The sequence below is a fragment of the Homarus americanus genome, unplaced genomic scaffold (genome assembly GCF_018991925.1).
Source record: "Homarus americanus isolate GMGI-L3 unplaced genomic scaffold, GMGI_Hamer_2.0 scaffold40248, whole genome shotgun sequence".
NCBI classification, from domain to species: domain Eukaryota; kingdom Metazoa; phylum Arthropoda; class Malacostraca; order Decapoda; family Nephropidae; genus Homarus; species Homarus americanus.
The window spans coordinates 5,349,521-5,370,636 of record NW_024712526.1 but is presented as its reverse complement, the minus strand read 5'-3'; the positions used below and the strand labels follow the sequence as shown (position 1 = coordinate 5,370,636).

Below are 21,116 nucleotides of genomic sequence, written 5' to 3'. Positions count from 1 at the left end.
AGCGAGATTTCATATATTACAGCATATTTTTGTGAAGTCTCCATACTGTACAGTATATTTATTATTTACTAACTTGAATCCATTCTCCTCTGAGGTAAGGTGCGAACATTGCGTCCTAGAGGCAGTGCCTGGGGTCTGTCACTGGGTCCTCCAGGACCCTGTAGGTCTCCTCCTAGCATCAATTCATGCTCTAGCTCAGCCACTCCAGCCCCTGCTAGACCTAATCGCTCAGCTATCTGAGTTGCTTGCAGAGCATCTAAGCTAAATCTGAAATTTAGAATTTCCTTGTTATTTACATCTAAGTCCATATAAAGTAAAGTATGCCTCAGTTTATATCATATAGATTTAATTCACAATAATTCACTGTATTATTTCAACCCTACCAACAGGATGGTGGTAGTGCAACGGTAGAACGCTTACCCCTCACTAATGACTCCCGGGTTCAATCCCCAGCCTTGGTCAGATGTGAGAAGAGTGCTATCTTAATGTGACCCTTCCAAGCATCATAAAGTTTCTCAAGATACTCTTTACTCTAGTTCCTCCAGTAATAACACAGGACAACGAAGGTTACAACAAAGTAAAAGAGAAGAGACAGATCACCTGAATGGCTAGTAAGCTGATATGTGGTGGAAATGATGAAATTTTGACTCCATTCTCCTTGACAGGTACTGTACAGTACTGCTAAGTGACATTCTCCGGACCAGGCAGGACTCAAACCCATGATATATGAACGTTATTCCTGTACCACCAATATCAACAGTAACGTTCCTGTATAAAACCCCTAGCCTGCTCTCTATACAGTAGTACCAACTCATGTTATAGAAACAAAATCTGTACTGTACACACAGGCATAAAGAATAACAAAACACCGTAAAGTATCAACACCACAGATGCATAACAAGAATAAGACTTTCCATATGAGGGAGGTCCTTGTTCCATGCAAGTTATGCTGAACAATAAAAATGTACTGTACTGTAGTGTATTGAGCTGTACATCCATAACCATATGCTACTACCAGTCTGAAAGATCAAGCAATTTCCTACCAATCATGATTAAGTAAGCTAATTAGTCAGGGTGAGAGTCATGTACAGTATTTATAATTAATTGTTTAGTACTGAACTGTATACAGTATTTAATTTATAAGAATACAGTACAATACTATGATGAATCAAGTATGGTACAGTGAGGTATTAAGCAAAAAATATTGATAATTCAGCACTAAATCTAATTAATGTTTGGCGGTGTATCATTGTCAAATGTGACCTGCTCTACATAACTGTATGGGTGTGTGATAACAACAAGCATAAATCTTACGTGTACAAAAATTCCTCTCATGTAATTATGACCGAGCAGGTTAAATATACTGTACTGCAGAGTAAATATTGTTGAAGATACAGTATTGTACTGCATTATGTATTATATACAGTTGGAGCTGAAACAGATAACAATAAGTAACTGGGAACACTGTCACTAAATTCCATCACCCAAAAAGAAAATGTTCTCCCGGGTTCTTACCTTCGACATATACCTGTACATAATATCGATATTTTGAACCCTGGGGGGAAATATGTAACAGGCAAAGTATGCACAATGCAGCTTATTAAAAAAAAAATCAGTCATAAGTACTGTACTGGTAAGTTGCCATTTAATTTTTTCTATTTTTTCATGGCATTTCCATGAAATTTCCAGGTTTTTCACTGACTGGGATCCATGATATTTGATATTTCAGCACAACTATATTTAATAACTTTTTACTGAACAGGATAATTTAGCACTAAATTTGATCACCCAGTACAATACAGTGTCACAAACCCCTTAATAAGTATTTTCATGGTTGTGTTTGTGTTCTACTTGCTAAGAGGTAACATTTTAGCTTTTCATCTACTGTATAGTATTAGGTATATGTAAAGCCAAGGATGAATTTTGTGATAAAAGTGCTACACAGTATGGCTGACCCTAACTGTTAACATTTGTGACACTGGTGGACCACTAGTCTAAGTCAAAGTTGATGGAGTATAGATGAAACTGATGATATTTTCTACAACAGTCCAAAGATATTCATGAAGGAAGGTACAGTCCTGGTCAAAAGTCCTGTGCCAGGCAGTTTTGGCCAGCCTGGTTATGTGACAAAGTCAGAGACAAGCACGCACGAACACACATGATGGAACTACCGGGTCATAGTTTAAGCGTCACTCTGTGGTTTAAAGGGTGCGTTTCATGCCTAGATTGCCATGTTGCCAGCAATGTCAGGAATAAACTAATGAATACCATTAATAATTATTTCGACCTAATTGAATGACGAAAACCAATATAATTGCGATCACAGACGAAATGCTTCCGCACACACATGCCGCACTACACTGTCTGTTAGACACCTCTATCATGTGAACAATCCATTCTATGGCGTGTCTATGTGCACATCCTCTTTGAACTACACCATGAATCCATGACAAGAGTGGTCTTATGTGAGTGTCAGGAGGACAGATATAAAAAATACTGCATAAAGAGAGACGGTACTTAATTTCAAGTGATAGCAAAGAGGGTTCCTGATAGGAGAGAGGGTTGGTGATGGTTCCAGACAGCAGGACAGAAAGAGTGAGGTGGCGAAGTAAATTTGTCCTCTCGTTCCTACTTATCATCAGTGTCACATTTCATTGACAATCTTGCTACCATTTTTAGTACTATAATCAAGTGCCACATTTGAGATATTAACTTTACATATTACAGGGTTCTGTGATGATATGAAAGACAACAGAAAACACCATGTAAACACCCCCCCCCCCCGTCTCACGCAGCAGAGACTCGGAGGTGGATCCCAATTCCATGGTGGAGCCATCACTTAACTGTCCTAGCCGAGACCTCTGGAGCCATCACTTAACTGTCCTAGCCGAGACCTCCAAGTGCAGTCACTCCGTCATGGCCACCGCTGTGGTGAAAGGATGGTCACAAATGTTTGCCACAATCCTCGCATCATCTGCTGTGCTGGTCAGTCTAGGTCCGACTCCAGGCCGCCCTGATCTGGGAAAATCTGTTAAATTACCAGACTCTTCAAACCGCTGTAACCAACACCATATTGTCGATCTCAAGAACTTCCATCTGCCTTGCGATCTCGCTGATACTTAACCTCAGTGTTACGCATGCCGACGAATTGCCCTCTCTGGGAGATATTGTGGTGTTGGTGTCCCATGGTTGTAGCTGGTGGAAACGGTTACTGTATAACCACTCCATAACCTCCGATAAGATAAAAGTGTGGTGAATGGCATTAATTCTTTGTAGTATATGTCATTCCCATAGTACAATCAACTTTCATGTACAATGAGACAAACATCATTAATAATTTTAATAAAAGCAATAGGAGAGGGATAATACACCCACCACCACCAGTTGCCATTATGAACCTCTCTACTATGAATATAGTGCTATATATAATATGTCCTCCCGGCAGTCACATAAGAGAAATATTATCAACCAATAAGAGGTGTAGTTCAAAGTATAGGAGCACAGAGACACGCTGTAAAATGGGTTGTTCCCACAATTCAAGTGTCTAGCAGACACAACGTATGTTCTTTTCTTTTTTTATTAAAAGTGTTACATATAAGTAACTTATTTCTCCTAAGACATAACATTTTATATTCCAATCATCATACTTATGTAATATGACATGAAACGACAAGAACTCACCGCAAACAGTTCATGTCCTTTCTTTATGCAAGGAGGGCACAGTTGTTTTACATGGATACAAGTACGGCCCCCCCCCCCTAGTTCGCGGATTTTTATTTCACTGTCCTCCATTATTCGCGGATGACACCCTGGATGTACCCAAGAATGTCTGTGGGTAGTTTTAAAGTTGCCGGCATTTTTGCGGCCGGGACAGGAAGCCATTCATTCTTGAGAGAAGTAATTTATTTTACCTGTATTGTATACCTGTATATGTGTGTGTGTGTAGACACACACACACAATACACATACAAATAAATAATAATGGGAAAATAATCTCACAAATAATCAGAAACAAATTTATTAAAAATGTGAGAGTCTACCCTCAAGTTCATTCCGACTTTATTCCTTTATTAATAAAGCACGAACTTGAGGGTAGACTGTCACATTTTTAATAAATTTGTTTCTGATTATTTGTGAGATTATTTTCCCATTATTATTTATTTGTGTGTGTGTGTGTGTTTGTGTGTGTGTGTGTATGTGTACACACACATATATACAATACAGGTAAAAGAAATAATTGTCCTAAGGGCAAACACATAAAAAGAATATCCATTTCTTTGTACACATGTAAAAATGTAACAACCACCTCCCCCCCCCGCCCACAAACGTTATTCACAGATTTGGCGATTCGCAGCCATTTTGAGAACCTAACCCCCACGAATTTGGGGGGCCCCTGTATTACATTAAAACTCGAAAGTATGTGAGGTACACATGAGTGATCGAGGCATTGTGTTTTAGCTACTGACTGATAGTGGCCAATATCAATGATAATGTTATATCAAAAGCAATACAGTATAACATACACTCTACCATTTACCAATGATCATCGATAATTGTGTAGTTCATAGAGGAGATGCACATTAGATGCCTTCTATTGGATTGTTTACATAATCGGGGTTTCTGGCACATGCCATGTGTGTTTGTGCGTGTGTCTCTGACCAGGTTAGCCAAAACTGCTTGGCTGGGGAAGTTTGGCCGGGACTGTACATACATTACAGTATCACCTAATGGGGCGACAGGGGCAGATTCAGGAATATCAAAAGGGGTGGGGTTCCAAGAAGGTGTGGGAACATGGTGAGCACAGCAAGCCCACCCAGCTGTAAAGTTCTGGGAGGGGGGGGGAGACAGGCACTGTAAGCCCCCCCCCATAATTTTTTTTGAAATATGATCATCATGGAAATTTTAGGCCACTTTGAAGCCATGTGCACTTGATATTAGGAGATATTCTGAAGTCAATAGTAAATACTTTTTACTACACAAAAATGCCTGAGTATAATATTGCATAAATGAAAAAATATTGGAATTTTCTGGTGAAAAGTGGGGGTCCTTAGCCCCAGGACCCTCCCCTGGATCCACCCTTGGGCGAGTGTTCGTTTTACTTATCATTAACTAAAGGGTCGGTACATAAAGGTAATGTAGCACACAAGATAACCTGAATATACTGTACAGTACACCAAAATAAAACATTTGTATAGACTTAAGAGAATAAACAACAATGAGCTAAATTTAAAAACAAATAACAATTCATTGTGGTACTGATATTCAGCTAGAACACTCTAGGTTACAGTACAGGTATATTTAAAGCACAAGGCTTACTACAGTACTGTACTGTACTACCAAGAAAGGGACTTATTTAAGTTCAAATTACTCAAGACAATACAAATATTAACACCTACCGTGTTAAGATACTGTTAAATTCTTCTTGTGAGATGGTGGCACTGTTTATGTTACTGGAACTATTCAGTCGAGATAAACCATCCTCAGGCGCCGTTGTATTGTGGTGAGGTGGCACGGCCGAGGTGGAGAGAGCATTGTTGATGGGCACATGAATCGTTTCACTAAGATGGGTGAGGTAGGGATCAATAGGTGAGGGAATAAATGGAGGAACTGAGGGATGAATGACAATATGACTAGAAGAGGAGTAAGGACTTAAGGCATGACTTTCTATGGTTATGAGATCATTAACCTTTGGCGCAGCTACTGCTTGTGTTGACATGTTATGGGTGATTTTATAGGTGGAAGGGTTTATGGTGGGAGAGGGCAATGGATATGATGCATGACTATGAGAAATGACTGATGATGACTGCAGATCATGTGTTGGTGTTAAGTCAAAATCTTGCTCTGGCTCAGAATCTGACTGATAGACCGAGTCTTTGCTTGGTGATGGATGTAAGACTGGAGTTGGCTCAGCCTGACTGAGACCATCAGTGGCCTGAATGAGACTATCAGTGGCTTTACTCAATGCATACAAAGATGACAGATGTACTGGGACAGGAGTCAAGTCTAGATCATGAGTAAGACCCCGACTCTGTCGAAGAACTGGGTCAACACTTAAAGACGACAGCAAATGACGGGTGGGAGAGGAGCTCAGCAGTGTTTGATGGAGACTTTCCCCTACCGCTGAAGATGCCAACACAAGTAATGCCACCACCACATAGTGGAACATGGACGCAATCCGGCCCGTCTGAAAAAAATATATATATCAATGGCCCTGTTTTGTTCGAAAATTAAAACACTGAAATAATAATTCTACAGTTTAAAGACTGCACAGTACCAGTATATACTGGTTACAGCATGAAATAAAATGCCAGAACCAAACACCATTTCATTCCTAAACACAGTCTCCTTTAACTTCAATAATCGTACTTCACTTGTCCTATACTGTACTGTACAATGTGATTGTAGTCTGACAACTCCTCAAAGCTTGCCCCACTAGCTTCCTTCAGTCCCTCATCATCCTAAACCGTGAGGGCAAACTTTTTCGGAGTGAGGGTTGTAAACTCTTGGAACAATCTACCAGAGAGTGTTGTGACGGCACCGAGTGTGAGCTCTTTCAAGACAAGACTTGACCAGCACTGGAGCGGGTTCAGGTACATTCAGGAGCCGGTGCGTGCCCAGTACTTGCCAACAGTGCGTGACAGAGACGTGACCGATCGCTCGGGCGGCTAGCGAGCCGATCTTTTGGTGAAGAAGATAAATGAAAAGGAAAAGTAATCAGAGACGAGACCGATCGCCCAAGCGGCTAACAAGCCGATCAGTGGCGAAGAGGATAAAAGTAAAAGTATAAACAGCACCCTTAGAGATGGGATTTTCAAATCCGGAAACAGGCTGTCAAGATGCTTGAAACCACAGCCATGAAAAAACACCAGTATGACACAGTATTTGTAGTCTGGTGCATAGTTATGGAGTAGAAGCACACCTTCAGCCAACATTCTCCATCACTTTCCTTGTTGGACATCACACACACAGTTTCTGCATTAGGCCAGTGTAACAATCACCAGTGATCATCGTTCTTTTTTGCACCTAGTCAATCAGCGAAAAAGCCTTGGTATCTCAGAAAACCTAGGCCATGATCATGCCAGCAAAAGGTTGGCATAGGGATTTTGGGGTTGGAGAAGTCCATACAGTATTAGACTCCTGGTCAGAGCTATGAATCCAGGTCTCATCTCCTGCAAGAAATTACAACTTTAGCCATCCTCGGGTTATGCTCACAACACTTCAGGTGATGTAATGACCACAATCAAACATGTTAGTTAACGTAAATTAGGATGATTCAGATTACACTCAATAGCCACAACTTACTTCCTGAGTTCCCCTACTAGGACGTCCGTTTTCTGTCACCCGCTTCAATAGACTGAGATGTCCGTTTTCTCTCGTGTTTCAGATCTCTCGTCTCTCATGTTGATCTTCGTAAATTTAAATTTACGAATGAATGTGTCAGTGTTACTGTAAGATAGAGATACCAGCTTACAGCTGAAACATTCAAGATCCATTGTGAGTGATGTTAAAAGCTTCAACAGCATATTTACTTTAAGTGTAAATTAATGTAATTGTCACATTATTCGGAGTGTAGAGTTTGAAAGGGAGAGTGAGCATCTTGTCTCTGCCCTGTGAGACATACAAGAGTTCTACTTACCACTGAAGTCATATTGCTTTGATTCACAATCATCAGAGAACATGATGACTGTATTGAAATTATTGTCAGTTTTGTATTTAAAAACTCATTAATCTTGAGAGCAGAACCTGTCAACTGTAAGAAAGCTTTGAAGTGTCATACAATACTCGTGGTAGGACGAATGTTGTGGTAAGAGGCTCTGCCCACAATGTGATTGCCAGCCTGTGTACTTGACATCAATTTAATCCTTGCAGTGCAAAGCTGATTAGATTATAAAAGTTATATCTTAGAAAACTAAAATAAGCCCAAGGTTGAAAATGTTCAAAGGAGGGCCACCAGACTGGTGATTGCACTTCGGCACCTCAGCTTCCCTGAGAGATTGGAGCACCTGAACTTGCCTAGCTTATACTACAGACGGGCAAGGGGTGACCTAATTGAGGTGTATAAGCATCTCAAGGGGCACTACTCAGTCGAGTGTCCTTACTCGGAGCTGGCGGACGCTCGCCCCACAAAGGGTCACAGCTCAAGATTGAAGAAGCCGCAAGTCCGGATAACTGTGAGGAGTAACTTTTACGAAGTGAGAGTTGTGAACTCTTGGAACACTCTGCCAGAGAGTGTGGTGACTGCACCGAGTGTGAGCTCTTTCAAGACAAGACATGGCCAACACTGGAGCAAGTTCAGATACATTCAAGAGCCGGTGCATGCCAACAGCGCGTAACAGAGAGTCAGTACATGACTAGTATTTGCCAACAGTGCGTGACAGAGACGTGACCGATCGCCCAAGCGGCTAACGAGCCGATCAGTGGTGAAGAGGATAAAAGTACACATTCTCCACTCTAGGGTGTGGTGTGTGCGAGCTCAGGTGCACAGTAACTCTCGGGCCAGACGACACGTATCTCCTTATGTTACAAATATTTACAATATTAATGTACCATTAAGTATAGAGAACACACATAATGACATAACATCAACCAACAAAGACAAATAATCACAGTAAACCTTTTCTTTAAGAAATTTTTATAAAGTGTATTTTTCTTGGTTGCATCTTCGAGAAATGACCGAGTGATGTACAGTAGTGGATACTCTCCCCTACAACTGCTGATTGGTCACTTACCGTCCGCTTCCCAGCCAACCAGCGTCGAGTTCCACAAATCAGCCCTTGAGTTCGAACTGCGCGGTGATTGGCCAGTTGTCGCCTTCACCTCAGCCCAATCAGCAGCGTTTCTCATCTTTTCACGTTGACTTTTTGATCCGGTGTAGCAGTTAAAAGTGAAGTCTAGGTAAAAATGAAGTGTTTGCCCAACATATCGTACGGCACAGCCGGCAGAACGCTCTGAGATTCTGTAGTGAGCAGAGTTGGTGAGTAGCGACTGATGGTAGCATTATACTGTATTCGACTTCCATGCGTTTTTTACATTTAATTTATAAGTAAACATAAAAGTTTATCCGTTTTTTTAGTGAAAGTTAAATAGTAAATTCGATGGTGTGCAGAATGAACCTGGTAGGGGTGTGGTTACATTAGTGAGGAATTCTCTTATTTCTCTTGTCGGCAAAGTAAATTTCTTGAATGGTCATTTGTATGATAAAGCGGAATGGTGCGAGATCATTATGAAAAGGAAAAATATACGAATTGGTGCTGTGCATAGGGCTCCTATTACAAGTCGTGAGAATTTTTGTTATTGGATTACCTAACCAAGTTGTTTCCTTTCCTCGTGGATGTAATATTAAATCTCCTTGTTTTGCTCTAAGATACCATTCCTGTTGTAAATATGTCTTCTCGTGGATGTTTGAACAATCCAAACGTATTCTGCTACATATGTGGGTGCTTTGTTGTGCAAGCAACGACAAGAAATAATCGCATCCATGGAAAATGCATATTTTGCCTACTTTGGGGTGAAAATAGGTGATTTAGATAAACCATGGGCGCCACATAAAGTATGTCACGCTTGTGTTGAAGTTTGAAGAATGTGGAAGTATGGCAAGAAAAAAGTTATGCCATTTGGAGTCCCTATGGTATGGCGGGAGCCTAAAAATCATGGTGATGACTGTTTTTTTTTTTTGCTCTGTGAAGATAGAGGGATATAATGAAGAAAAATGAACAAGGAATCATTTATCCCAAGATTCCATCTGCCATGAGATCAGTGCCACATAGTCCTAAGGTTCCAGTCCCCATACCGCCAGATGTGTTGCATTCCTTGTCATCAGAATCTGACCGTGAGTCATCGTCAGATATCGGAAGTGATGTTTATCAACCTGAAATTATTGGTGATGTACCGGAGGTGTTTACCCAAAGTGAACTTATCGATTTGGTTAGGGATTTGAATTTACCAAAGGAGTCTGCTGAACTTTTAGGATCTAGGTTAAAATCAAAGAAGTTATTGAACAAAGGGACATATTTTTCATGGTATAGGCAACGTGAACAAGAACGTTATTTTTTTTTCAGAGGAAGGCTCCTTAGTTTATTGTAGTAATGTGTCTGCTTTAATTCACTAATTTTGGCATTACCTATACAGCTACTGAATGAAGGTTGTTCATTGATTTTTCAAAAACAACCTCAAAGGAGTTTTACTTCATAATGGAAATGTATTTTCATCAATTCCTGTGGCTCACTCAGTTCATCTTAAGGAAACTTATGAAAATTTGCAGATACTTCTAGGGAAAGTTCATTATAAAAATTATGTTGGTTGGTTTGTGGAGATTTCCAACTCAATGCTTTGTTGCTTGGTCAACAGAGTGGACACACGAAAATGCCATGTTTTTTGTGCGAGTGGGACAGCAGAGCAAGACGTGAACATTGGGACAAAAACATTGGCCACCTAGACAGGCTCTTGTGCCAGGTTTAAAAAAATAATCTACATGATCCATTGATTGACCCTAAGAAAGTGCTGTTGCCTCCTCTGCATATTAAATTAGGGTTAACGAAACAATATGTAAAAGCCCTAGATATGAAAAGTGATTGTTTCAGGTACATATGTAGGTAATTTCCATCAGATACATATGAAAAAATCAAAGCTGGCATTTTCGTGGGCCCTCAAATCCGAAACTTAATGTTGGACCACCAATTTGAAGAATCAATGAACCGGTGTGAGAAAGAAGCATGAAATAGTAGTTTCAAGAATATTGTGTATAGTTTTTTTGGCAATAGAAAAGATCTAAACTATCAAAACATTGTTGAAGGTATGTTGAATAACTTTAAAAACATGGTCTGCAATATGAGTGTAAAAGTGCATTTCTTACATTCCCATGTTGAGTATTTTCCTGAAAATTTAGGTAGTTTAAGTGAAGAGTAAAGCGAAAGATTTCACCAGGACATCAAGGAAATGGAAAATAGGTATCAAGGAAGGTGGAATGTGAACATAATGGCAGACTAGTGCTGGATGCTGAAGAGAAATTGTGCCAGTGAAAAGATTGCCAGAAAATCGAAAAAAAAGTTTCTCTCATCCCAGAAGCCTAATATTATGTTCATACATATTCATATACTGTACTGTATATAATTTATTTATGTATTTGCAGACAAATAGCCTTAATCACAATAATCTTTAGGTTTAGTTAACTTTGAAGCCTACTGAATTGTTTTATCAGTATTATTGTGTCATATTTGTATGTTGTATTTGTATATGTATACGTTATATTATCTTGTCATATTTGTATGTTCTATTTGTATATGTACAAGTTATATTATCTTGTCATATTGATAATAAAGTGTGACGTGCTAGAGCAAAACAAAGTTTATTGATAATAAAGTGTGACGTGCTAGAGCAAAACAAAGTTTATTTTTTAAATCCTTGATAAAAAGCGAATCAGAATCACGTCTCAGTTTTAAAAATTCTACTTTTCTTAAAATGCAGACCAGTGGAAAATCAACCATACACTTGGCCCATACATCATATATAAGCACACCCACACCTTCCTTCCAGCCTGTTATATATGGGGTTCAAAATGCTCAGAAGAGGGAGGTCTAAATGTTGAACGGAGGTGAGAAAGGAAACTCACAATGGCGTTTTCTTTATATATATATATATATATATATATATATATATATATATATATATATATATATATATATATATATATATATATATATATATATCATGTAAATCCACAATGAAAACGTGGATAAGATAAATCTTGATAAAATCACACGGAAAAGGAAACAACGGAGTTTAGCTTTCGTCTTTATTCAAGACATCTTCAGAGGCCTCTGAAGATGTCTTGAATAAAGACGAAAGCTAAGGTACTCCGTTGTTTCCATTTTCCCGTGTGATTTTATCAAGATATATATATATATATATATATACAATCAACACCTCAATCCGCCAGGATTCGAACCCACAGCCCACGAGCCCAAGACTGTGACCGGGGAACGCTAACCGCTGGACCACCAGGATACTAAAAGCAGTCCTAGACTCTGTTATATTTCACACAAAGCCTGTTCAACGAGCTTAAGGCGCCGTGAACCTCTAATGGGGACTACCGGTATCACGTAGGTGGTCAGAGTAACGTGATACGGGTTTTAAATTAGACAAATTTAGATTTAGGCGCGAAATACGTAAACATTGGTTTGGAAATAGAGTTGTGGACGAGTGGAACAAGTTACCAAATATCATCATTAACTCGAATACGCTGGATAGCTTCAAACATAGGTTGGATGGATATATGAGTTTCCTCCATTCTTATGTTCTTATACACTACGCTACAATGTTAAGTGTACAGTGTTAGTGGCGGGTAATTTACACAACATTAACAGGGCAACTAGAATTAGCGAGAGCAGTCACCAAATTGTTTTCACAGACCCGCCAAAGATGGATGAATGGATGGACGGATGGGCTCGCCAACAATCTAATCCCCTTCAAAATCTTAAACGTACAAAAAAAGTCTTTCAAAATCCGTAAGACTAGTGGCAGCCTCCCACTCTTACCATACTACGATGCTGACGCCGGTAGCCGCATTGACCTGAAAGAGAGAGACGGAGAGAATTTATAAATAGCCTACATTCATTGTTTTAGTTTACAATATTTTTATTATAACTTATTTATTATTTTAACCCCATGAGTACGACAACTTAACATTGTGAGTACAACAACTTAAACCTATGAATACAATGACTTAACCCCATGAGTACAAAGATTTAATTCTATGAGCAGAAAAACATAACCCCTTGAATACGATGACTTAACCCCATGAGTATAATGACTAAACACTATGAGCGCAATGACTCAATCACTTGCGAAGATGCTATCCCTTTGGCTTCGAAGCCGAAGCCTTTAGAGAGTTAAGAAGCCAAAGCCAAGCACAAGAAGTATGGCTTCCAGAAACCAAAAGCCCCATACCTGCCAAACATACACACAGGGTGCTCTATATAACACTTTCATCATCAGTTTTAACATAATCACATGATTTTAATTATCTACTCCTGTGCAGCGTAGCAGACAACAGGTGATGTACTGTATATACAGTACAGTAGTACACCCTGCCAGCATTTAAACTACACTACATATTAAACAGGACTAATATTAATAGGACAAACCAGCTCAAGTTTAACTTAAACAATTAACCCTACCAAAAAGTTGGAACAGAATCACCTGAACACCTCACAGCCATGTGTAAAAATAGTACTGTACAGTACTGACGCCTATCAACGTATCTCTCCCAGAGTGCAGGGAAGAGAGGTTGCAAGTATTAAATACAGTCCTGTACTGTTATGTAGAGGCATAATTTAGTATTACAGTATAGTTTTTGTGAACTGTGTTTTCTGATTATTTTCTATTCCAAGCAACAGTTATTTTGGCAAATTTGGGGATATTTCCTTGTATATATTGATGTATTACCTATGAAAGAATTTTCTAGAATGTATTGGATAAATTTTGTTATGATTTACTTATGTATTGTGAGCCTAGATCATTCTAGAAATTTCCAGGCATATCGCATTCTGACCTACAATGCCTGGATGGCACTAGAATGATCTGGGAAGTCTGAGGAGTGAGGAGAAGTATATAAGCACAAGCGAGTTGCCCACACCACCATCTAACAAACATAAATTAACACCCATTACACTAACAATGCCTGGCTAGCTCAGCCCCCCCGCCTCCCTTAAGCGGGCGGGCGTCTGCTGTGTGTGGCCACCACCCCAACCAATCAACTCGTCTCAGCGAGGTGGACAGCCCACCTGCTATCACCCCCTACTACTTTACTTCCCGTTTCTATGCTTTCCTTCTCTCCTCTCCTCTCCCAGGGCAAAGTCATTTGCCACTTTACTTCATTATCATCATCATAGGGGAAGTAGTCGACCGTTTCTGCTCAGTGTGTGAAGTAAAAGCAAAGTGACAGCTTAAGATAATTGTTCAAGTATTGTGGAATTGTTGTGAGTGATATAAAGTGAAAAGACTAAGGAATTGTACACTGGTATTGAGCTGACTGTATATAGTGCATTCGAAATGAGAAGTCCAGTGGTAAATACATATCCTGTGAACAGTTTTGTGAAGATTTAGAGATTATTAAAGAAGAATACAGTTCACAAGGGTTTCTGTGACCTGGTGGAAATCTACCTGCCTGTTGTGTTGTCTATATACTGATAACGATCATCGGGAAATTATCGGAGACTGGCGGGACAGCAAGTGGTAATACGACAACACTTTTGATATATCTACTGCTTCTGTATATACGACCTGGCCTCTGGTAACCAGCGGTGGACGCGGCCAACATCAGGGGTAATGAGGCAAAGTACAGGACCCTTAGTCATGAATATTGCTTTGTCAAAATACAGTTAGCGTGAAACAGTAAACGAATGACTCAGTAACACCTTGGGACAGCAACTGGTTGACACAGTAACACCTTGGGACAGTAGCTGAAAGGGACAGTAACACCTTGAGACAGCAACTGGTTGACTCAGTAACATCTTGGGACAGCAACTGGTTGACACAGTAACACCTTGGGACAGTAACTGAAAGGGACAGTAACACCTAAGACAGCAATTGGATGACTCAATAACACCTTGGGACAGTAACACCTTAAGACAGCAATTGGATGACTCAGTAACACCTTGGGACAGCAACTGGTTGACACAGTAACACCTTGGGACAGTAACTGGGACAGTAACACCTTGGGACAGTAACTGGTTGACACAGTAACTGAAAGGGACAGTAACACCTTGCGACAGCAATTGGTTGACTCAGTAACACCTTGCGACAGTAAATGAAAATGACAGTAACATCTTGGGACAGTAACCGGTTGACACAGTAACACCTTGGGACAGTAACTGGTTGACACAGTAACACCTTGGGACAGTAACTGACAGTAACAGTAACACAGTAACACCTGGGACAGTAACTGAAAATGACAGTAACACCTTGGGACAGTAACTGGTTGACACAGTAACACCTTGGGACAGTAACTGAAAATGACAGTAACACCTTGGGACAGTAACTGGTTGACACAGTAACACCTTGGGACAGTAACTGGTTGACACAGTAACACCTTGGGACAGCAATTGGATGACTCCGTAACACCTTGGGACAGTAAATGAATGTGACAGTAACACCAAGGGACAGTAACTGAATGAGACAGTAATGCCTTGGGACAGTAACTGAAAGGGACAGTACCACCTTGGGACAGTAACTGGATGAGACAGTAATGCCTTAGGACAATAATTGAATGAGACAGTAACACCTTGGGACAGTAACTGGATGAGACAGTACCACCTTGGGACAGTAACTGAAAGGGACAGTAAATGAAAGTGACAGTAACACCAAGGGACAGTAACTGAATGAGACAGTAACACCTTGGGACAGTAACTGGATGAGAGTAACACCTTGGGGCAGTAACTGAATGAGACAGTACCACCTTGGGACAGTAACTGGATGAGACAGTACCACCTTGGAACAGTAACTGGATGAGACAGTAATGCCTTGGGACAATAACTGAACTAGACAGTACCACCTTGGGACAGTAACTGGATGAGACAGTAATGCCTTGGGACAATAACTGAATTAGACAGTACCACCTTGGGACAGTAACTGGATGAGACAGTAATGCCTTGGGACAATAACTGAACTAGACAGTACCACCTTGGGACAGTAACTGGATGAGACAGTAATGCCTTGGGACAATAACTGAATTAGACAGTACCACCTTGGGACAGTAACTGAATGAGATAGTAACGGAAAGGGACAGTAACCCATTGTGACAGTAACTGGATGAGAGTGACACCTTGGGACAGTTACTGGATGAGACAGTAACTACTTGGGACAGGAACTGGGTGAGACAGTAACTACTTGGGACAGGAACTGGATGAGACAGTGACACCTTGGGACAGGAACTGGATGAGACAGTAACTACTTGGGACAGTAATACTCTGGGACAACAAATGGATGAGACAGTAACAACGGTAAGACCTTGGAAAAATAACTGGATGAGACAGTAATATTTTGGGACAGTAAGTAGATGAGACAGTAACTACTTGGGACAGTAACACCTTGGAGCAGTAACCGGATGAGACAGTAACTACTTGGGACAGTAATAGTTTGGGACAGCAACTGGATGAGGAAGTAACAAGTTGGGACAGTAACTACTGTAGGTGAGATTAACACCTTGGGACAGTGGCGGGATGAGACAGTAACACCTTGGGACAGTGACGGGATGAGACAGTAACACCTTGGGACAGTGACGGGATGAGACAGTAACACCTTGGGACAGTGACGGGATGAGACAGTAACACCTTGGGGCAGTTCTCGGATGCGACAGTAACTGGATGAGAAAGTAACATCTTGGGACAGTAACTAGATGACTAGTGTAGATTGACGATTACTGAAACTACTCATCCCTTTTAGATGACGACTCTTAGCATAGCTTCGATCAAGTTATTTCAAGTCATAGAAGAACATCAAAATAGATTCAATCAAATGAAAACAATGACAGCCTCAGATAGAAAATTTTTCAAAAATAACTTTAAGACCCCTGGCAAAAATGAGAAAGAGGTTTCTCCAAGACAATAGTTCATGGCTAGATAAGGATATAAAATTACAGCCTGACAACAACACAGATAACAGTGATACAAACACATCAAAACGGGGGTGGAGACAACTCGACTTAACAAACGCCAAGGAAAGATCTTAAAGGAGAAAAACACAGCATATAAGGAAGGAAACTTTAACTGACGAACTTGTTTATGCAGCACAAACAGTGCTGGATTCTTAGCGTGATAGACGTGTTAAGATACGCTATAGCTGTGCCCTTAATGAATAAGAAAGCTAAAACAGTCTACCGAACAGTAATTGGGGACCTCGATGTCAATCGATTTGTGGATTGTGTTCCGGGGTAATTGTTAGCCAGTGCAGTTGGCGAGTTTGCCCGGTCTTCTTGGACTATTCCTTGGCACTGGGTCATGCAACTCGTTAACGCAGGGTGTGGTTGTTGTGTTGGCGACAGCTGCTACACCTCAAACAAATCCACGCCGAGGTGGCCCTTGGGCCGGCCATCCTTGTTACACGAGGAGCAACCATTATTTATTAAGTATGGTTGGTGTCCCAGAACAAGTAATCATTGATGGTGGTTCAGAATTTGTAAATAAAGTGTTTAGTGAAATTTCAGTTACGGTACACATGGAGCACACCCCCACCCTCAATATCATCCTTCTAGTAACGGGATTGTGGAGCGTGTGAATGCAACCATTGTCCACATTCTTTAGAACAATAGCGATAGATAATCCGTCTGAATGGGACTTAATGTTGCTTTTTTGCTGTCTTTGTCTATAACACAGGATACCACCGTGTTATGGGGGATAGTCCTTATTTCATTCTCTACCACAGGGATGTGAGCCCGAGTACAATGCTGAAGATTGTCCTGATCAAATTGCTTCTTTGGCTAACAGCATTTGTTCCCGTTGCCAAGGTAATATCGAGGAAGGAGTCGCAGAACAAGACAGATTTAGACAAAACTGCCAAGTGAAAGACATTAGAGTTGGGTTAGGTTAGGTTAGGTTTGAGGGACCGTATATAGTTGTTTCCAAGATAGATTGCGAGACATAGCCACGGGGAAGGAAAAATAAATTCATACAGATCTTATTAAACCCGAGGAGAACTTGTGCACAACAAACAATCGCAATGTGAGGAGAGCACATCAGTCCACGAACCGTCAACAACTGCGTCCATTGACGTCTCATACATATTCGTTACGGTCTCGCAGCTAAAGCATTGGACTCGGTGCTAAGGATACGTTTTGTTTCCCTCTTGGGAAATAGGCACTTGAGGCTACATTTACCATTGGGTCTCACTGTTGATGTTGAATACGAAATAAAGATCCTTGTAGGGTAGCCAACCCAGGTATAGCTTTAATATCCGTGCATGAAGTTGCTTACACGGGCAAAATGCATGCGAGGATTGCAGGTATATCTATCCTTTACCGGAAAACCTTAAAGGCCACATAAGACACACATAACCTGACTGAAATACTCCGTGATAGACACATGAGGTTATATGACGCTGTCGTGTGTAACTGACGTGTTAACGGGAATAATTTAGTTGACTGCGGAGGTAACTATGATAGACCTTTCCACAGATCAAGGTAACAGTGTAGCATCATTTTTCATAGCATTAGTAATACTGCATTTGCCTATATACAGTCTTGACCGAGATATTGTAGGTTTGTTTTCCTTAACCGTCACGACCCCCCCTCCCCCCCCCTTTTTTTTAAGGGGATTAGCCCACCCGGGCACAGGTCACTGACCCACATCGGGACCTGGGGGGCGAAAATTTAATAATAATAATAATAATAATAATAATAATAATAATAATAATAATAATAATAATAATAATAATAATAATAATAATAAAGACATACAAAAATGAAAAAAGAACGATCAAAAGTGAGAAACAATATATGTACAGTATGTTGTGTTGTCAGAGTAAGAGAAACAATTGAAACCCTGCAATTGTGTGTAAATGAGGCAGATGGTCAGATCAGCAACCTGGGACTTGGTCACAATTTTTGTGGTGCCATATGGCAGCAGGGTCTACCATTAGACAACACATTATGCTTCCAATATCTTCCCAGGCGGTAGTACCTCCCTGTTTGATCGCTGCCTACTACTGTAATACTGTATATATTATAGAAACCTTTATGAATCTGCTGACCACACAGGGGAAAAAATGTCGGCCGCCGCACCACCTTCACCTCTCAGTTTTTATGGTGGCTTCAACATACCAGTTAGAGGCGTGGCGGAAACCCAGGTACTTCTGGTAGCATCCTGCTCCGCCTCCGGGATGACTAGCCACACACACACACACACACACACACACACACACACACACACTTTACTTTCACTCACATCTTGCCTCGCATTTCCACATCACTGTCTGCTATTTTCCTGGTTTATTAAGTCTAGGATCTATACAGGTTCGTAAGAGGTGTAATATTCGTAACATAAGATCTAAGAATGCACTTCAGTAATTGGGCCAAAATACAAATATACACATTACTTCCATATACACACTTATACAGAAGAACAAACTAACAAGAGAATATTTAAAGAAGCTGTATCATACAAATATGCGTCGATAGTTTACTGATGTTAAATAAATAGGTATACTCACGAGCGGTGTGGTCGGGAACAGTCTCCGTCACCCTGCAACAACAACATTAAGAGTTAGTCTATGCACGTGAAGATTTGTGTCGCGGGAAAAAAAAAATCTACCACACAATTCTACAATGGATCAATTCCTATCAGTGCAGATCCTAAACTCTACCATACATATTGAACAAACAAAAGAAATATACTGTACTTAACCAAAATTTATGTCTAATCTAATCTAGCCAAAAAAGATATTCCTGATCAAACCTAACCAAGAAAGGTACTGTACTTGCCTCACCTAACCACAAAAGATGTACCTAACCTAACCACAAAATATGTACCTAATCTAACCACAAAGAAGTACTGTACACATACCCGACTCGATACATAAAATTATCAACACCAGTTTCACAAATGTCATATAATCTCATCAGAGGAAATTATTAAACATTGTTGATAATTATTATGATCCGTCTGGCGGTCATTATTCGTCTTTATATGACAACAACAAGTAGTAACTAAACCCACTTATCCAAGATCAATAAATTAAGTCGTGTAGGATAGGTTAGGCTAGGTTAGGTTATGATAGGTAGGTTAGGTAGGCTAGTTTAGGTTATTTTAGGTAGGCTAGGTTTGGTTAGGTTACATTAGGTAGGCTAGGTTACGTTTGGATAGGTAAGGTTAGGTTAGGATACGTTAGGTAGGCTAGGTTACGTTTGGATAGGTAAGGTTAGGTTAGGATACGTTAGGTAGGCTAGGTTACGTTTGGATAGGTAAGGCTAGGCTAGGTTACGTTTGGATAGGTAAGGTTAGGCTAGGCTAGGATAGGTTAGGATACGTTAGGTAGGCTAGGTTACCCTAGGTTAAGTAGATTAGCTTAGATCAGATTGGGTATGTTAGATTAGGTTAGGTATGTTTAGTTATGTTGGGTATGTTAGGTTAGAATGGGTATGTTACGTTAGGTAGGCTAGATCAGGTTGGGTAGGTTAGGTTAGATTGGGCATGTTAGGCTAGGTAGGTTACATCAGGTTGGGTATAGGTTAGATTAGATCAGTTTGACTTGATTACGTTAGATCAGTTTAGGTAGGTTAGGTTAGGTCAGGTCAGGTCAGGTTAGGTTAGGTTAGGTTAGGTCAGGTTAGGTAGGTTAGGTTGGGTTAGGTCAGGTTAGGTAGGTTAGATCCTGTTAATAAGTTCATAGACAAAGTAAACATAAGCCCCTGTTGGTAGGAACAAAAACAGTCATAAGAACAAACAGGATTGATGACAGAAAAGTCAGACTGAAATTATGACAATACTGGAACGTCGAAATAAAATAAAAAGTTTCGATGATTATTACCATACACACCCACTTATTCCTGACCCCAGGGCCGGCCTTAGGAGGTGCGGGGCCCAATTGGGAATAATTTTGGTGGGCCCCAGGTTCCCAGCCAAGGTCTGTAGAATCATAGAAATATAAATAAAGTTTATTATAGACTTTATATCTCTATGGTAGAATGGCAAGTAATCAAAATGTGCGCTTAAAGAGTACATGCGAGTTAATGGACCAAACAGATCTAAGCTACATTTAAATATAAAATTACATACATGTAAGTCTACAAGTAACAAACAAGATGTGTAGATCACCTCTGAAAAGGACATAGTTACAATACCACTTGTTTTAGTGACTGAAATGATTTATTAAAAATATTAATTTATTTTTTGTTCAGAAAAAACAATTCAGAATTTACGTGCATTGTTGGAAACAAATTATCTTTTTTGGATTGTGTATACTTGACGAGCCGAGAGTAGCGCGGGGCCCCCTGAGGCGCGGGGCCCAATTGGCTTAAGGCAGGCCCTGCCTGACTCGATCACACAATCGATTCAAATACAATTTATTCAAATTAACCAAACGTTTTAACCATGAACTATTACCATAAAAGATGCAATGAGGGTAAA

The 21,116-nt window shown here is 40.3% G+C and overlaps 1 protein-coding gene across 1 annotated transcript in view; it reads right to left on the bottom strand.

Annotated features, from left to right (window-relative positions):
* Window positions 1-21,116, bottom strand: part of LOC121861214 — a 105,128-nt gene that overhangs the window by 47,117 nt on the left and 36,895 nt on the right. Inside the window, exons 2-5 of the mRNA XM_042358846.1 lie at window positions 19,201-19,232; window positions 12,534-12,568; window positions 5,397-6,184; window positions 74-267 (exon numbers count right to left, since the gene is read on the bottom strand). Coding sequence (XP_042214780.1) covers window positions 74-267; window positions 5,397-6,184; window positions 12,534-12,536 — 985 coding nt within the window. The 5' untranslated portion in view covers window positions 12,537-12,568; window positions 19,201-19,232. The remainder of the gene's footprint in view (window positions 1-73; window positions 268-5,396; window positions 6,185-12,533; window positions 12,569-19,200; window positions 19,233-21,116) is intronic.